At 41.9% G+C, this 20,560-nt stretch overlaps 1 protein-coding gene across 1 annotated transcript; it reads left to right on the plus strand.

Annotated features, from left to right (window-relative positions):
* Positions 1–6,119: 6,119 nt before the first annotated feature.
* On the plus strand, positions 6,120–19,795 carry LOC142213294 (barrier-to-autointegration factor A-like). The gene is made up of 3 exons (XM_075281609.1): positions 6,120–6,340; positions 14,137–14,271; positions 18,205–19,795. Exons 1-3 carry the CDS (start codon positions 6,329–6,331, stop codon positions 18,349–18,351), a joined length of 294 nt encoding a protein of 97 aa, XP_075137710.1. The 5' UTR covers positions 6,120–6,328; the 3' UTR covers positions 18,352–19,795.
* The last annotated feature ends 765 nt before the right edge of the window (positions 19,796–20,560 follow it).

Raw genomic sequence — 20,560 nt, forward strand, 5'->3', positions numbered from 1 at the left:
CATGTCATTATAGTCAGTCTAGGGAACACAATACAACTTCTGTAATCTAAGGGTAAAGCGTGTTCTTTAACCCCTTCCCGCCGATGGCATTTTTTGATTTTCATTTTTGGCTCCCCTCCTTCTAAATCCCATAACTTTTTTTATTTCTCCGCTCCCAGAGCCATATGAGGTCTTAATTTTTGCGGGACAAATTTTTCTTCATGATGCTACCATTAATTATTCTATATAATGTACTGGGAAGCAGGAAAAAAATTCAGAATGGGGTGGATTTGAAGAAAAAATGCATTTCTGCGACTTTCTTACGGGCTTTGGTTTTACGGCGTTCACTGTGCAGCCAAAATGACATGTCCCCTGTATTCTGTGTTTCGGTACGGTTCCATGGATACCAAATTTATATGGTTTTATTTACATTTTGACCCCTAAAAAAAATTCCAAAACTGTGTTAAAAAATTTTTTTTCTAAAAGTCGCCATATTCCGACGGCCGTAACTTTTTTATACGTAAGTGTACGGGGATGCATAGGGCGTCTTTTTTTGCGGGGCCGGCTGTACTTTTTAGTTCTACCATTTTCGGGAAATGTTATTGCTTTGATCACTTTTTATTCAAATTTTTATCAGAATCAAAACAGTGAAAAAACGGCGGTTTGGCACTTTCGACTATTTTTCCAGCTACGGCGTTTACCGAACAGGAAAAATATTTTTATAGTTTTGTAGAGCGGGCGATTTCGGACGTGGGGATACCTAACATGTATGCGTTTCACAGTTTTTAACTACTTTTATATGTGTTCTAGGGAAAGGGGGGTGATTTGAACTTTTAATTCTTTTTATATTTTTTTATATTTTTTTTAACTTTTTTTAAATTTTTTTTTGCATTTAATAGACCCCCTAGGGGTGTTGAGCCCCAGGTGGTCTGATCACTAATGCAATGCATTACAATGCTAATGTCGGGAAGTTTGGTAATGTTTGGTTAAAATTCCAAACGTTTGGGGACTGTGGAATGATTTACCAATGACCCTGTATACTGCCCTGTCATTTCGTACAACCCTACTGTCACTCAGTGATCAGATGATTGGGGATGCCACGAGTAATAGAATAAATAGGTCTGCACTCCTATAGAAGCCCTTAAAATTTAACTTTTAATTAGGCATCTTAAAACCGGGTATACAAAATACAAAACATGCAAAAAAATGAGGGTGAAAAACATGCAAAAGGTGATTAAAAACCCAAATGCAAATATCCTAATCCCGACTGTTTTCAACAAGTGATATCTCTGGAAATAATAGATCGCACGGTTACCTTAGTGTCATATGAAAGAACAACATTCCTTTTCATATCACACCAAAAGCATGTACTGTATTTTCCGGCGTATAAGATGACTTTTTAACCCCCAAAACTTATCTGAAAAGTTGGGGGTTGTCTTGTAAGCTAGATATACAGTGGGGCAGGGGGTGGAGGAGCGGGATCGCAAACTTCCTGCCGCCACTGGCTTCCTGCAGCGGCAGGAGTGGAGCGATGCTGCAGCCCCGGTCTCCACGGCATCCGCCCGATATATAAAGCTAATGGCGGCTTCTGCTGCAGAGTGGTCGCCATAGAAACCAGGTTTCCGCTATACGCAGAGGCCCGATGCTAATGCCCCCATACCTTTAAAGTTGCAGGAGCCGACCTGTTCCGGTGACAGCCGGGAGCCTACTGAAGGCTCCCAGGCCTGTCATAGCAATATTACTATCGCGGCTAGTCTATGACCAGCCTCGATAGTATGGTACAGAATCTCCCATAGACGGCAATACAAGTGTATTGGGACTAGCAATCAGATGATTGCAAGTTCAAGCCCCCTAGGTGGAGGCTAATAAAAATAGTTTAAAAAAAAAAAAACTTTAGAACTTTTTTTTAAATATCTTTTTATAATCACCTCCTTTCCCTAGAATACATATAAAAGCAGAAAACTACTGTGATACCTATACATATTAGTTACCCCTATGTCCAAAAATGCCCGGTCTACTTATGAAATATTTTTCCTGTACGGTGAAAGTAAAAATCTAAAGTGCCAAACCCCCTTTTTCTTTCACTGTTTCACCTCTGATTTAAATAAAAGGTGATCTAAGCATTAGACATTCCCTAAAATGGTATTTCTACGGTAAATCTGGCCCTGCCAAATTGTCCATGCAAAGAAAAAAAAAAAAATGGTTATCAAGGTGGAGAGGCCACATACGGACACTGGCGGTTTGCTTTACAACCCATTCAAATGAATGGGACCGATCGGAGGCATTAACCCCTTCGGCGCCACGGTCAAAGGCGCCGGAGGCGCCATTTTCCCGGCGGCGCATGGGTGCCGCCATTTTGCCGGTGATTGCCGGCTCCTGGAGCATGCTCCAGGGCCGACGTCCCGTTGGCATGACAGCCGGGAGCCTTTACAAGGCTCCCAGGCTTGTCTGCAAATTCTCTCTTTTGCAGGCTGGTCTATGCAGCCTGCAAAAGAAAGGATGATTTTTTTTGCAATGCATTAGCATTGTAATGCATTGCATTAGTGATCAGACCCCCTGGGGTTCAACACCCCTAGGGGGTCTAATAAACGCAAAAAAAATAAATAAAAAAAAATGAAGTATTAAAAATTCAAATCACCCCCCTTTCCCTAAAACACATATATAAGTAGTTAAAAACTGTGAAACATATACATGTTAGGTATCCCCGCGTCCGAAATCGCCTGCTCTACAAATCTATAAAAATATTTTTCCTGTTCGGTAAACGCCGTAGTGGGAAAAATAGTCAAAAATGCGAAACCGCCGTTTTTTCACTGTTTTGATTCTGATAAAAATTTGAATAAAAAGTGATCAAAGCAATAGCATTTCCCGAAAATGGTAGAATTAAAAAGTACACTCGGCCCCGCAAAAAAAAGACGCCCTATGCATCCCCGTACACGCACGTATAAAAAAGTTACGGCCGTCGGAATATGGCGACTTTTAGAAAAAAAAAAATTTAACACAGTTTTGGATTTTTTTTAAGGGGTCAAAATGTAAATAAAACCATATAAATTTGGTATCCCTGGAACCGTACCGAAACACAGAATATAGGGGACATGTTATTTTGGCTGCACAGTGAATGCTGTAAAACCAAAGCCCGTAAGAACATTGCAGAAATGCATTTTTTCCTTCAAATCCACCCCATTCTGAATTTTTTTTCCTGCTTCCCAGTACATTATATAGAATAATTAATGGTGGCATCATGAAGAAAAATTTGTCCCGCAAAAATTAAGACCTCATATGGCTCTGGGAGCGGAGAAATAAAAAAAGTTATTGGGTTAAGAAGGAAGGGAGCCAAAAACGAAAATCAAAAAATGCCATTGGCGGGAAAGGGTTAAAAAGAGGTACCCCACAGAAGAGGGGCAGTCTTATACGGTGAGTATATCCCAAACTCTATATTTTACCTACGCGCGTATTACATTGAAAGCAACAGGGAAAAAAGCAGCCCATTCATTTCTATGGGAAGCGCACGTATGCCGACTCCCATAGAAAGCAATGGGATCTGTTTTAACGCCGCTGATTCGGAACGAGTTACACAAGAATCCCAGATGAAACTCCCAGAGCAGACCCCATCTACACAGAGTGTCAGCCTGGACCATTACAACTATTGATACAGGTACCCATCTATACAGACCACACACCGTATCTCGCCATCTGCAATGGCCCCCGGAACAGGCTTCATCTATACAGATTACCCGATTATACCCCATTGTTGGAGGCTCAAGATCCCCTGAGTTATGTTGTCGTCGGCCTAATTGGAAAAAGAGGAAGTTACGAGCGCTCGGGAGACACACACAACAGACACAGCTGTCAGTTATTCAAGTGCCACACTTTATTGTTCAACAGCGTAGGTTTATAAAGGAAGCACAAATGCATAAAGGTCACCTGACCCGACATCTAAATATGGTCTCATGGATCCGGTAACACGTAGCATATATTGTCACATACATATATATATCTTCAACTTAACATCTGCCAACTTATGCGACAGCAGAACATCCTCGATAAGCACAAAATGTTACATATACCACAGCACTGAACATCATGTACACCACACCTCATATCTACAGTTCTTAGAATAACAGACTACGTCTAACCACTGGCGTGCAGTTATCTATAGTTCAGCAGAATGAATCTAACCATTAGCGTGCAATTTGAGACTTGTGGTTTCGCTGTCCAATTGACTTTGTCTCCTAATAAAAGAGCAAGTTTATTTTAACCCTTACACCATCTATACAGAATACCAAAAAAAAAAAAAAGACCTCTCATCTATATAGATCTAAGAAATGACCCACAAGCTGTATGGAATCTATACCAGACCTCCCCATCTATACACTTACAAACCAGAACCTCATTATTTATATAGATTCTAAACAAGATCCCCTATACATGAAGACCCCCACCGACCTGCGGTCAACTGCAATCTGACTATGTGATCCTGCAGGAGTCTCTGGTGTGTAGGGAAATGAAGAAGATTAAAGCAGACAAAGCTGGAGGACCTGATGGTATAAGCGCAAGAGTTCTTAAAATGTGCAGTGACCAGCTAGGTGGTATTATTACGCACATTTACAATATGAGTCTAAAGCTGGGAGTGGTACCTCGACTGTGGAAAACATCTTGCGTAGTACCAGTCCCAAAGAAACCCAACCCGATGGGCTATAATGACTACCGACCTGTAGCACTGACATCCCACCTGATGAAGGTCCTAGAAAGACTGGTCCTGTCACACCTACGCCCCCTAGTGAGCTCCGCTCTGGACCCCCTCCAGTTTGCCTACCGGCCGGGCATTGGGGTGGATCACGCCATCATCCACCTTCTTAATAGAGCTCTTTCTCACCTAGAGAAACCCGGGAACACTGTGAGAATAATGTTCTTTGATTTCTCCAGTGCTTTCAACACCATTCAGCCAGGGCTACTGAGGGAGAAGCTGAACCTTGGTGGAGTAGACCATCACTGGTCCAACTGGATCCTAGACTACCTGACAAACCGCCTTCAGTATGTGAGAGCCCAAGACGGTGTGTCTGACACTGATCTGTAGTACAGGGGCACCACAAGGTACAGTTCTTGCACCATTTCTCTTCACACTGTACACTGCTGACTTTAGGCACAACTCATCCAGCTGTTACTTACAGAAGTACTCCGATGACTCTGCTATAGTAGGCCTTATCACTGATGGCGACGATAGGGAATACAGAGACTTAAACCGGGAATTTGTTGAATGGTGCCAGCAGAACCAGCTCAGGATTAATGCTGGGAAGACCAAGGAGATGGTGGTGGACTTTAGTAAATGGAGAGGTGCTCCGACCCCAGTGGAGATCCAAGGAACATGTATTGAGATAGTCAGGACCTATAAGTATCTAGGCGTGATCCTCAACAATAAAACTAGACTGGACTGATCACCTGGAGGCGCTACACAGAAAGGGCCACAGCAGGCTCTACCTGCTCAGGAGGCTGAGGGCCTTCGGAGTCCAGGGGACACTTCTTAGGGCCTTTTTCATCTCTGTGGTTGCTTCAGCCATCTTTTTCAGTGTGGCCTGCTGGGGGAGCAGTATATCAACTAGGGACAGAAATAGACTTGACAGGCTGATGAGGAGGGGCAGCTCTGTCCTGGGGAGCCCCTTGGACCCAGTACATGTGGTGGGTGACAGAAGGATACTGTCCATAGTGAGCTCCATGCGGGAGAACAAATCCCACCCCATGTATGAGACCTTGATGGCACTTGGCAGCACTGTAAGTGACCGTCTGCTCCACCCCAAGTGTGAGAAGGAGCGCTATCGCAGGTCCTTCCTTCCAACCGTGACCAGGCTACATAATCTACCATCTGACCAAGCAAAGATCACTCCGTACAGAGAACTAATGATTATGACGATGACTATGAAGTCTTCCTTCTTTCTCTTCTGTTCCTTAGCTGCTATGGACTCCTAGTATATCTTCTCTTCTCAGCATATGTGTGTCTACGTCTGTAATATATTACTCTGTATTATCCTGTATCTGTATTACTATGCTGCTGTAACATGCTGAAATTTCCCCAATGTGGGACTATTAAAGGATTATCTTATCTCCAAAGAACACTCCCATCTATATCCCAAAGACTAGTCTCTGCAGTTATACTGAACGGTGGAGCATATTTATTATTTTGTTAGGACCAAATATATCTAGTGTAGAAAATTGCAAACCCTAACCCTTTGACGTGGACACAGGGTGTGGTGCCTACAGAACATCCTTGTAACTACACCATTCTAGCATTTACTTTCAAAGTACATTTTGGAAGCGTTTGCCTATAGTGTGACTGCCTGACGTGAAGGTACCTGACATGGCCATGAAGGTGAGTTTACCAGTGCGTGTACCTCTATGGTTTCTGCTGTAAGCTGTGTATATAAGATATGAAGGATATGATGTGCTGTTGTGTACTTTACTTTATTCCTTGCAGTCAATGAGCATGTTATATGGGAGTGTGCCGCTGATGTCCTTTTTTGCTGAAAAAAAAGCTTTAGTATCTCTGTTCAAAATGGGAAACCACAGCAATTGTGTACCAGGTTCCACTCTAATTCATTACATTGTCGAATTCTGTTAATGGGTTAACTAGCTGTAAGGCTTTCATTTGTTCTGCACTGGTTCTCCTAACCCTAGGTTCACACCTGCGTTCAGGTTTCCGTTCAGGGGTTCCACTTGGGGACCCCCCAAGCGGAAGCCTAATTCACTTAAAAATATGGTTACCTTTATAAACTCGTTGTCCCCATAGACTATTAGGGTCAGTTTACACAGAGTGTTTTGGCAGCTGATTTTGACCCGGAATCCGCCTCAAAATCCGATGCCAAAACCGGCTCCTATTGACTTCAATGGGAGCCGCTCGCTTCTTTTTTTTCGCTAGCTAGTAGTGGAAAAAAGAAGCGAGATAACCCTTTTTACCGCTGCGCGAGGCTTCCTCCCGATTAGTATGTACAAAAACAACAACATGGCACAATGGAAGGTAGACTATAGGAAAATACTAATCAAGTGAAAACACCCATGATCATGCCCTCCTTAAGAACGTGTTGCCATAGCCAAAACTATGAATGCACAAAAAAACTGGAAACCAGCTTTTGAGATGAGCAAACCACTCAAAATGTACAAAGATATAAAATAAATTTTTATTACATTAATATTAAAAAACAGACAAACAAATACAGGAAAAACACACTATCCCAATGGGCCAGGATTGGCATGAAGAGTATATTAAATGTACAAAAACTATTTTACAAATGGAAAAACAGAGGATACAAAATAAACCCACATGTAACTCACCAAAACACAATGTAATTGGAATGTACTACATACAAAGCGCCACTAGGTGGCAATGTAGCAGATGGTAATTTAAATCTCCATGAATTGGTCCCAACGTGCAAAAACTGTGCTAGCAAGAGTATGGTGTGAATAGGAACATATAGGAATTATTATAAAGGCAAAGAAAGTGCTACTATTTTTATACACTCACATCACTGAAATTTCAGAAGCCAGCCATATAGTAATGTGGCTATATACACACCTAAGAATTGTATCCCATATATTAAATTGCTATAACACACCAGGGAGATTAAATGGATAGACTCACATAGTTTGTATTGGCAATATATGCACTAAAGAAAGTTGCACATCCAAAGTTACTCACCCATGCTGTATGAGAGTGTAGGAGAGACAAGTGGGGAAGGCGCCAACCCGGCCACCCGACACGCGTTTCGTCAGGGGGTGGTATCTAGCCATGGGGTATGAGGAATATATAAAGGGAGGTACTAATAACAAAATAAAATACAGCTGCAGATGTGGGGCCGGACCGGAATGACCACCCACTCCATACGTATGGCCAATCCCAATAAGTGCATGCAGCATATCACTGCAGGAAAGAGGAGTGACAAGAGACCTATTGAATAAAGCATGAAGCGTGAAGTGTGCGATACATAATAAATACGCGTATGCGCAGTGTCACTGGATGTCGTCAGGACTTACTAAACAGACCATGCATTAAATGAAAGAGGTTACGCGCATGCAGAGTATATAATCAAAATAGACCAACATGTAATTCACCAGACACAATGTAATTGGAATGTACTACATACAAAACGCCACTAGGTGGCAGTGTAGCTCTATATGTGAACCCGGTGGTAATTTGAATCTCCATGAATTGGTCTCAACATACAAAAACTGTGATAGCAAAAGTATGGTGTGAATAGGGACATACAGGAATTATTAAAAATGCAAAGGGAGTGCTACCATTGTATACACTCACATTACTGACATTTCAGAAACCAATCATATAATAATATAGCTATATTCACCTAAAAAATTATGTCCTTTATATTATCCCCACCCCACATATAAACCCTGCACCACAAGTCTCAGCCTAACAACATATGGTATTATAAAACCTTTTCAGAGCACATGCATTGGTAGGTCTGTAAAACCCCAGACTGACATCCATAAAGATATTGCGCGCAATAAACTTTAAAAACCGTCAATAAAGTATTTGTGCACACAATAAATGCATACCTGCAAATATACGTATAAAAGTGAATACCGTAATCCTAAAACATATAAAAGAGAAATGCAGATAGAAGGAAGTGAAGATAGAAAAAGAGAAAGTGACAGAAGTAAGATACATACATCATTTAGTCAAAAAAAACAGGGGTATGTACAGTGGGGCAAAAAAGTATTTAGTCAGTCACCAATAGTGCAAGTTCCACCACTTAAAAAGATGAGAGGTGTCTGTAATTTACATCATAGGTAGACCTCAACTATGAGAGACAAAATGAGAAAACAAATCCAGAAAATCACATTGTCTGATTTTGTAAGAATTTATTTGCAAATTATGGTGGAAAATAAGTATTTGGTCAGTAACAAAATTTCATCTCAATACTTTGTTCTATATCCTTTGTTGGCAATGACAGAGGTCAAACGTTTTCTGTAAGTCTTCACAAGGTTGGCACACACTGTTGTTGGTATGTTGGCCCATTCCTCCATGCAGATCTCCTCTACAGCAGTGATGTTTTGGGGCTGTCGCTTGGCAACACGGACTTTCAACTCCCTCCAAAGGTTTTCTATAGGGTTGAGATCTGGAGACTGGCTAGGCCACTCCAGGACCTTGAAATGCTTCTTACAAAGCCACTCCTTCGTTGCCCTGGCGGTGGGCTTGGGATCATTGTCATGTTGAAAGACCCAATAAATGTGAAAGTTTGTGAGTTTGGATGTTTGTGGGTTTGTGTGTTCGGATGTTTGTTAGTCAATCACTCAAAACCCGCTTGACCGATTTGGCTGAAAGTTTACACAAACATAGTTAATACACCCGATTGCGCAATAGGCTACTTTTCGTCACAATAGCGCACATACGTTTGTGCCAGGACCCCCACAAAACCCAAACTCACACCACTATCTCTGCAATCTCACATACTTTGGACCATAGCAAGCCCCAAAATTCATATTGCCCTCTACAGCCTCGCCCCTAACCCCACACAATCACATATACATATACTTTACCACTTTGCCCCTCACCTTAACGATACTCCAGGAGACGCTCTTTAACGCTCCGGAGCAGCCATGTTTGCCGACCCCCACCGCTCTGACAATCCGCGACACCGCCCACCCATGTCAATACCCCTAGGCGGTCTAATAAATGCAAAAAAAAAAAAGTTAAAAAAAGTAAAAAAAATATAAAAACAAATAAAAAGGATTAAAAATTCAAATCACCCCCCTTTCCCTAGAACACATATAAAAGTAGTTAAAAACTGTGAAACACATACATGTTAGGTATCCCCGCGTCCAAAATCGCCCGCTCTACAAAGCTATACAAATATTTTTCCTGTTCGGTAAACGCTGTAGCGGGAAAAATGGTCAAAAGTGCCAAACCGCCGTTTTTTCACTGTTTTGATTCTGATAAAAATTTGAATAAAAAGTGATCAAAGCAATAACATTTCCCGAAAATGGTAGAACTAAAAAGTACACCCGACCCCGCAAAAAAAGACACCCTATACATCCCCGTACACGGACGTATAAAAAAGTTAATGCTGTCGGAATATGACGACTTTTCAAAAAAAAAAAATTTTTAACACAGTTTTGGATTTTTTTAAGGGGTCAAAATGTAAATAAAACCATATAAATTTGGTATCCCCGGAATCGTAACGAAACACAGAATACAGGGGACATGTCATTTTGGTTGCACAGTGAACGCTGTAAAACCAAAGCCCGTAAGAAAGTCGCAGAAATGCATTTTTTCATCAAATCCACCCCATTCTGAATGTTTTTCCTGCTTCCCAGTACATTATATAGAATAATTAATGGCGGCATCATGAAGAAAAATTTGTCCCAGGAAAAATTAAGACCTCATATGACTCTGGGAGCGGAGAAATAAAAAAGTTATGGAGTTTAGAAGGAGGGGAGTCAAAAACAAAAAACGAAAATCAAAAAATGCCATCGGCGGGAAGGGGTTAACTTCAAATACTTCTGTCCCAAAGTCACTATGTAAAGTTTCTCACAACACGGTATATATAGCAGCTCTAACACAAATTAACTTCAACACAAAAGTCTCACATATTCTCAGAATTACAGCAAAAACAAGATACAAACTTACATTTCATATCCCATCCCTTATACACAGTACGAAAACCCTACCCACGCCTGTATATACCCACTTCTACAATCACCGCAGACGAAGTTGCGGGTACCAGCTAGTTTGTTATAAATGTATATAACACCCCAAAAAAACTCTATGACAACATAGCATATATATATATATATATATATATATATATCCCCAAACATGTAAAACATTAAACATAAAAACTAACGTACAAAATAAAAACAAAAGAAAGGCATGGAGGGCATAGCCAGGAGTCACAGAAAAGAGCCAAAGCCTGTGGCTTCATTAAGTCCAGAAGGAATCAGGGAGCCAAGGGTCCAAATCCATCTCGACTCTAGTTGGGCAAGACGCTGCTTGACATTACCCGCCCTGATATCTACATCCAGCATGTCAATACCAAAGACCTTAAGTTGGAATGGATCACTATGAAGAAAGGAGGCAAAGTGTCTGGCAATAGGTTTATTTTTGTCCAATACCCAATTAGGGTCACCTGATGCCATGATGTCGCGGACATGTTCCCGCACTCTGACTTTTAGCTCACGGGAGGTCATCCCGATGTACATCAAAGGACACGGGCAAACTGCACAGTATATTACTTTTTTACTGTTGCACGTGATTTTTTTCCTAATTGACTAGGTCTTATTCCTACCTGCATTTTGGAACTCCGTTGTTCTCATAATATTGGGGCAGGCCATACAGTGTCCACACGGGGAACATCCTGGTCTCGGACCGCTGCTACCAAAGGGGTTGGATTCCTTTGTCCTGTAATGGCTATGTACCAATAAATCCTTCAGGTTTTTACTCCTTCTAGGAATGATTTTCGGTTCGGGTGACACGAATTTGGATATAATAGGGTCTCCTAATAAGATAGGCCAGAATTTTTTAATAATACCATACATTTGGTTCCAATGTGAATGAAATTTGGTGATATACCGTACATCAGCTAAACCAGATTTTTTACACGTGGTAGAGTGGATCAACTCACCGCGAGATGTATTGTGTGCTCGGCTATAGGCAGTTTTTATCAACCTGTTGCTGTAGCCTCTGTCTCTAAATCTCAATTTTAGATCATCTGCATATTTTTCAAATTTGTTGTCAGTAGAGCAAATACGTCGCATGCGTAAAAATTATCCTGTAGGGACTGCCTTGATAACTTGAGGTGGGTGAGCTGAGGAAGCAAACAGCAAAGAATTAACTGATGTCTCTTTTCTAAAAATTTCGGTTTGTATGGTATCTGTATGGTCTCTGGACAATAGAACATCCAAAAAATCTATTTGATCCTTATGGCATTTATATGTGAGATGGATGTTCAGATGATTCTGATTTAATTCGTCCACAAAATCCTTAAATTGTGTATCAGTACCATCCCAGACGATCAGGATATCGTCGATGTACCGCATCCAAGATTGGACGCGGCACACCGACGAGTCCCGATGGCCTGGGAGGAAGTCCCTCTCCCACAGCCCCAGGAACAGGTTGGCATATGAGGGGGCGCATGCTGCCCCCATAGCTGTTCCCTGGAGCTGCAGGTAGAGGGACCCTTTAAATGTGAAAAAGTTGTGAGTCAGTACAAACTCAAGGAGTGTGAGAATGAATTCAGCCAAATAATAGTAATAATAATAATAATTCAGGTAGGGTGGTTGAGTTAGTTGGGAAGATGTTGAACACCTGTTTTCTCCATATCTAAGAGGTTGTCTAGGAAAAAATAATATTTTTATAATAGGCTGGGGGAGGTGAAAAAAACCCAAAAAAACTCCCATATACTCACCGGTCCCTTGTGCTCAGTGTCCTTGCAGTACAGTGGAGACCCATTGGCATTATCCCTGCTGATCCCATGGTCATTTTCCTAGGTAGAATAGCAATCCTGAATGAGATCCAGGGGAAAGCCGTGACGGAAAGCCCATGCCCTGCATACTAGAGCATTGCCGAATATATGGCGGTGGAAAATGATGAGAAATTGATTTTGATTTTCTGGGGTGTGAATGTATCCTAAGGCAAGGTTCACCTATGGAAAACGAAGGGAAGGGTCTTCCTTGTCCACCACTGCTTTAGGTTGTGGGATTGCCGCGGCGGAAGGCCATTGCAGCTTTCCTCGGCTGATTAGGCCCAGATGAGGCACCTACATCATCAGGGACTCCCGAGCCACAAAATCTGCAGGAAGTTTGAGCAGGACTTTTTTTTTCAGCATTGTGCTGCGATCTCTGTTTTTCATTGAAAACAATGGAAGGCAAATTCAAGGCTTAATCTGCTACGGATTTTGGGGCAGAATTCTGTTTCAAATCCTTGGCAGTGAACCTACCCTCACAGGCCCTGATATATAGATGTTCAGTACTGGCATGATATACTTGATAAATAAATAGGAACCTCTATGTCCAGATCTCATCTGTTTGAGAGTCTCATGTTAATGTATTGAAACTCATTCAGCCATAGGCAGACTGTAACTATTAGAGATGAGCGAACAGTAAAATGTTCGAGGTTCGATATTCGTTTCGAGTAGCCCCTCAATATTCGACTACTCGAATCGAATATCGAACCCTATTATAGTCTATGGGGGGAAAATGCTCGTTTCAGGGGTAGGCAACGTTCGATCAAATTATACTTACCAAGTCCACGAGTGAGGGTCGGGCTGGATCCTCCAAGAAGTCTTCTCCATGCAGCGTCCCCGCGGCATCTTCCGGCTCTGAATTCACTGTGCCAGGCATCGGGCATGGGCAGAGCCGACTGCGCATGCCTGCACTACAAGTGGACATGCGCAGTCGGCTCTCCCCAGGCCCGATGCCTGGCAGAGTGAATGAAGAGCCGGAAGACGCCGCGGGGAAGCTGCACGGAGAAGACTTCTAAAGGTAGGAGAAGAACCAGCGTTGATTGGCCGACTGTATAGCATTCAGCCAATCAATGCTGGTTCTGCATCGAACTTTTACATTCGAATAGCGAGTGGTACTCGATCGAGTACGAGTATTTCGAATACCGTAGTATTCGATCGAATACCTACTCGATCGAGTACTACTCGCTCATCTCTAGTAACTATCACATGAGCGGAGTAAACGTGCGCTCATTTTTGCAAAATACAAGTGTAAAAAATACACATGTAAAAATAAGACTCCCATTGACATTTTTTTACACGTGTAAAAAAAACACGTCGAAAACATGTCAAAATACACATGTAAAATGTCATTGAAGTCAATGGGAGTCTTATTGTTACTCATGTATTCTTTATTCGTGTATTTCTTGTATTTGTGTGAATGGACCCTTGCAGAGGAAGAGGAAGATTGGAGACGGAAGGTATTTGGAAGCAATTTAATATGTTACGATGTCATCCTTGCTCATCCCATTCTATCATCTGTTGTAATCCTAAAGTTCACAGGTCCTACACATGAGAAACTGACATTCTTATCTAGGAAAGAAAAAAAATCTTTTTATGGTTATTATATTATTTTTTATTGTTCTTGCTTATACATGTTTGGGTGTGTGCACGCCTGATATTTGAAGACTTTTCTTGCTCTCCTTATATGTAGCCAGCAGATAACTCTACCACAACTAAGAAACATCGAGATTTTGTGTCAGAGCCCATGAGCAAGAAGTCTGTGAAGGCTTTACCCGGCATTGGTGATGTCCGTGGTGGAAGACTTGAAGATAAGGGCTTTGACAAGGTAAGATTTTATTCACTGTAAAGCTATAGTAACATGTATAAGATTTGCCAGGAGTTTGAAACTGGGATCTATTCCACAGATGTGCCACTGTATGGATTAGAACGCGTGGACTGAACCACGTTGGGGCTAATTCTTAGCTTTTCCACACAATAATGAACATGCTATGGATTTTAAGTTGGTATCATATTTTACCACTGCATGTGAATAAGAGGCATTTTTGCTTACCTAAGCCAGTCCAGGACAAGCTGTCCTGGACCGGCTTAGCGTCACCAAGCGGTGGATTGGGGAGGCCCTGTGGACGCAGTGCTGCTCCAGCGGCCCCCCCTCACGCTCAGGCAGAGAGCAGGTCCTCTCCCTGCCTGCTCCGCCACGCCCCCTTCGCTCCACCACGCCGCCTTCACTCCACCACGCCCCCTTCGCTCCGCCCCCTCCTCCCGGGGGGGGCGGCTTTCTGTCGTCCGTCTCGGGCGGCAAAAAGGTAGGTTCACCCCTGGGATAGAGGGTAACTTGCTGTGACCGGACAACCCCTTGTCACCAGATGGAGACACTCTGTATCCCATTATGCCAAGTCTGAACAGTTGGGAGCTTGGTTGTTGACTACTGTAATGGGGGGAGGTGTAGTGTATGTGGGGAAGGGATTTAATCATGAAACACGGAATGTTTGCTATTTGTGTCCAACCTAAATGTAAAAATTTGAACTCCACGAGACATATGCAGATAGCTATACTAATATACCTGACATTACTATAGTTATACACACTTCCCTCACAGCCTCAGAGTCCTTACTTACAAGTGTTGGATATCAGTCACCTTCACTGAACCAGTTCACGTAACATTAGCAGCTATATAGCTTCTTGGAGCTACTCTTCCTCACTACATGGTCTTGTTGGGCTTCTATAAAGTGTTCCTCCAGTTATAAACAACTTTGCATAAACTAATGGTATAAGTGAAAATAAGAAACTTTGTAATATATGTTTTCTTCTCCACTTATCAGGCAATTACTTCTAAATATGAGTCTATGAAGAGGGGAGGGGGGTAGAAAAGACACCCTATATAATTACTGCTCCTACACTCTGCAACTCTGTATACTTTTAACACTACTATGTTTGTAGATAAGATGCTACTAGTACACAGAATGATGCAATACATATATTGCCTCCAATTAAACCTCCAGTTATATACAATTTTTCATAACTGATTAGTACAGGTGAAAATAGGAAAATTTGTAATATATCTTATTGAAGAAATCTGTCTCCTCCATTTATTAAGCTGTTCTTCTGCTCCTTATCTTCAATCTAACTGTTTCTTTACAGTCTAATTGTCTCTGTATTCAGCCTCACATACAGAGCTCTATGGCGAAAGAGGGGTGGAGTGGGATTCTCCTACCAGCAGGTTAACCCCTTCCCGACATGTGCCGTAATAGTACGGCACATGTCGGGTCTGTAACTATGGCGACCGCCCGGGAGCCGGGCGGCTGTCATAGCCGCTGGGTGTCTACTGCTTTAAGCAGTAGACAACCGTCTTTAATGCCTCCGATCGGTCCCCGGACCAATCGGAGGCATTAACCCCTCCGGCACCACGGTCAAAGGCGCCGGAGGCGCCATTTTCCTGGCGGCGCACGGGCGCCGCCATTTTGCCGGTGATCGACGGCTCCTGGAGCATGCTCCAGGGCCGACGTCACGTTGGCATGACAGCCGGGAGCCTTTACAAGGCTCTCAGGCTTGTCTGCAAATTCTCTCTTTTGCAGGCTGGTCTATGCAGCCTGCAAAAGAAAGGATGATTTTTTTAAATGCATTAGCATTGTAATGCATTGCATTAGTGATCAGACCCCCTGGGGTTCAACACCCCTAGGGGGTCTAATAAATGCAAAAAATAAATAAATAAAAAAAAATAAAAAAAATGAAAAGTATTAAAAATTCAAATCACCCCCCTTTCCCTAGATCAGATATAAAAGTAGTTAAAAACTGTGAAACACATACATTTTAGGTATCCCCACGTCCAAAATCGCCCGCTCTACAAATCTATAAAAATATTTTTCCTGTTTGGTAAACGCCGTAGCGAGAAAAATAGTCAAAAGTGCTAAACCGACGTTTTTTCACTGTTTTGATTCTGATAAAAATTTGAATAAAAAATGATCAAAGCAATAAAATTTCCCGAAAATGGTAGAACTAAAAAGTACACCCGGCCTCGCAAAAAAACAACGCCCTATGCATCCCCGTACACTGACGTATAAAAAAGTTACGGCTGTCGGAATATGGCAAATTTTAGAAAAAAAATTTTTTAACACAGTTTTGGATTTTTTTTAAGGGGTCAAAATGTAAAACCATATAAATTTGGTAACCCGGGAACCGTAACGAAACACAGAATACAGGGGACATGTCATTTTGGTTGCACAGTGAACAGCATAAAATCAAAGCCCGTAAGAAAGTCGCAGAAATGCATTTTTTCTTCAAATCCACCCCATTCTGAATTTTTTTCCTGTTTCCCAGTACATTATATAGAATAATTAATGGTGGCATCATGAAGAAAAATTTGACCCGCAAAAATTAAGACCTCATATGGCTCTGGAAGCGGAGAAATAAAAAAGTTATGGGGTTTAGAAGGAGGGGAGTCAAAAACGAAAATCAAAAAATGCCATCGGCGGGAAAGGGTTAAGAAGTGGAGAAGGAAACAGATTTCTTCAATAGGATATATTATAAAGTTACCCATTTTCACCTGTACTATCCATTTATGAAAAGTTGTATATACACTTTATCCTCCAGTACCACAAATAATACACTACAGAACTGCTTCTCTCCGAGTCCTCACTGATTTCAGGGTGGATAGAGCTGCCGTCTTCTTAAAACACGCTGGTCTGGGAAATCTGCTTGTGTGCAGCATGTTGAGTGTTACAGGGGGAGTAAATGTGTTTGTTTCTGCCAGGTGCCCAGTTTACAGACTGCTGAGTTTCAGGATTTAGACACAGAATCTAAATGTTAAGGAATACCTTATGAACTTGGCCTAACTTGTTTAAAGCTTATTTCACTTGGTCTGTAACTTGACTTTTATACACAGTCCGGTCATATTAATGTGACCACCGCCTACTTTTGACATCAACGTTAAATAACCAATCGCAGAAGGCACGTGTCATCAGCCATCTGGGTGCACTCATCATTGTTGAAGGCACGATGGATCAGCACAAGTATGCATCTATCCTTGCAGACCATGTTCACCCCTACATGCAAATTGTTTTTTCTCAGGATGATGGCACTACCGGCAGGACAATGCGATATGTCATAAAACTCACAGTGTCAGTGTACGTGCATGGTTGGAGGAGCATCAGGATGAGTTTACCGTACTCCCTTGGCCAGCAAATTCCCCGGACTTGAACCCAATTGAGAATCTTTGGGACCAGCTCGATCGGGTTGTTCACGCCATGGATGCTGAACCGCATAACCTAGCGCAACTGGACACAGCACTGGAATCGGCATGGCTCAACATCCCAATGAACATCATCACAATATCCCCTCTCTTCCTGCACGTCTCACTGCGGTCCGCTCTGCGAAAGGTGGTTATTCTGGATTTTGACAGGTGATCACATCAGTGTGACTGGACTGTGTATTTGTCATGGTTTGAGGAGGACGTGTGATCTCCAGGCAATGATATAACTAGATATCAGTTATGTTTCTCCACCTACAGCCCAAATGGGAGATCAAACTATGCAATGTATAGATCATAAACACAGACATAGCCTGGGTCTATCTCTTAAAGTCTATTTAGGAAAGATTGAAATTTTGCAGCACATGTATTCTCATCCATAAACATATTATTACAGCTGCTCTGTTCAGGATATCTCAGGGCTGGGCAGATTCAGAATCCCGGCATGTACCATACAGATAGAATTAATCATGAAAGCTATGTTTTGTCTTAACGCACCATTTCTTTGTTTTCTAGGCCTATGTTGTCTTGGGTCAGTTCCTTGTACTAAAGAAAAATGAAGATCTTTTTAAAGAATGGTTGAAAGACATCTGTGGAGCCAACACAAAACAATCACAGGATTGCTATATCTGTCTGAAAGAATGGTGTGATGCGTTCTTGTAAGACTGTTGCTTTCCAAAGCCCAGTCTCCAAAGTCCATGTCTTATTTCTACCTAAAGTATCCAACCACAGGGTGTCCTATTCGGGAGTACAAATTAAAATTCAAATTACTTGCGAACGCGTGAACGTAAAGGCGAGCTGTGAGAACTGAACATACCTGTATTTAGTGGAGAACAAATCCACATTACAAAAGGTGTTGTAAATGTCCTCGCCCAACATCTGCGCACAAGGGAACACAACGCTTCATATTTGAGAATGTCGTCTGCAACATGTCACTGTCGATGGCAGCGATTTCACGTTTGATGTTTGCCTACAATTTTTTGGCCAATTTTGTGATTGTTTTGAAGGTAGACTAGTTTCTCCCTCCAAATTCCTTTAAATATTCCCTCTGACACTGTTTTGCTGACCCGGTAGTAGGGTTGAGCAATCAGGATCGGAAAAGATTGAATCCCGATTGGCGATCAAGTAAATTTCACGATCGCGATCTAATCCTGCCTAAAAAAGATTGGGAACGGAATTCCGATCCCGATCGCTCAACTTACCTGCACAGAAGTGATGCCGCTTCCTGTTCTTCTCGTTCCTCTTCTCTCTCATTCACATGCCTTCAGAGCGCCGTGCGCACCCCCGACTCCCTAGGCTGCTGTTAGAGATGCTGGGAGAAGGCGGGGTTTGTGGCTTAGGATAGTGTGGGCGGGTACTGGGAGGGGAGACGTGAGTGATAGTGCTCGTCTATGGATGAGTACTGTGCGGACAGGGAGGCGTCTGTCCCCGTTGTCACAGTGCAGCACTATAGGCGCTGCTGTGAAGAAGGGTGTCCCTGACTGACTGTCAGGAACACTCTTCTGACGGTGAAGAGCTACGGTACCGACACCGATAGCTCTTCACCTGGTGGAACCAAAGAATGATCTGCGCTTCACCCGTTCAATAAATTTCAATCTTTCATTAGTTCGGACACACAACGCGTTTCGGTTACAGGTTTGCCCTTTCTCAAGTGTAATGAACTGGAGTTGCTTCAAATAAATAACACACAGCAAAAAAATTTAATATATACATATTCCGTAGCAATATAAAAATACATAAAATAGTTGTTTAATATTAATAATATATTAATATAATTATTTATTATAATTTATATTTACTATTCCATGAAACGCGTTGTGTGTCCGGACTAATAAAAGATTGAAATTTATTGAACGGGTGAAGCGCAGATCATTCTTTGGTCCTTGCATTGTTTGTTCTCCCCAGCGCACTGTCGGCTTTCTAGCAGTATATAGAACTGCATGTTCCCCAACTCATGAAAGCTCCTCTTTAACCATTTTCATAATTCCCGTAGAAGAGAATGGAGAGATAAGTGTATGTGCTGCCGCTCTACATTCAGTCTTTGGACACATGTTAAATAGGTTGTGCCATAAATAGAAATAAGTCATCTGAATTTGCATTTTGGAGTAACTGGAAAAATTGTCATTAAAAATCTTTTCCACACAGTAGTATTGCAATTATTTGTATGTAATAGCACCCCCTGGTGTTCTAAATGTATAGGTCTGTGCATGTCATTATAGTCAGTCTAGGGAACACAATACAACTTCTGTCATCTAAGGGTAAAGCGTGTTCTTTAAAATTCCAAAAGTTTGGGGACTGTGGTGTGATTTACCAATGACCCTGTATACTGCCCTGTCATTTCGTACAACCCTACTGTCACTCAGTGATCAGATGATTGGGGATGCCACGAGTAATAGAATGAATAGGTCCGCACTCCTATAGAAGCCCTTAAAATTTAACTTTTAATTTTAAACCGGGTATACAAAATACAAAACATGCAAAAAAGTGAGGGTGAAAAACATGCAAAAGGTGATTAAAAACCCAACCTTAAGAACCCGTATTTTAGAGCATATAAAGGACAGTAATAAATTAACATCTGAAAATACATCAAGTGCGGCGAAACACTTTGCCTTAAAACACAAGGGGAATATAGATACGCTGCGTTTCTTTGGAGTCGAAAAAGTAGATGAAAAAGAGAAGGAAACCATAGGGATATACTCTCAAGAAGAGAAGCGTATTACATCTTCAAATTCAATAGCCGAGGTCCGAATGGACAGACTTAGCGCTAATTTATTAATCTAACCGTAAGCACAGGTAAAAACAAAAACATCTGCGTAACAGGGACTATTATAAGTAAAAAGAAAAGGCAAAGACAGTCTTTCTCTTATTGTCA

Source organism: Leptodactylus fuscus, chromosome 7 (assembly GCF_031893055.1).
Source record: "Leptodactylus fuscus isolate aLepFus1 chromosome 7, aLepFus1.hap2, whole genome shotgun sequence".
In the NCBI taxonomy this organism is placed as follows: Eukaryota; Metazoa; Chordata; class Amphibia; order Anura; family Leptodactylidae; genus Leptodactylus; species Leptodactylus fuscus.

Coding starts and splice junctions, on each gene's coding strand:
- LOC142213294 (XM_075281609.1), top strand. Junction 14,272..18,204: donor AAGATAAGGGCTTTGACAAG/GTAAGATTTTAT, acceptor TTTGTTTTCTAG/GCCTATGTTGTCTTGGGTCA.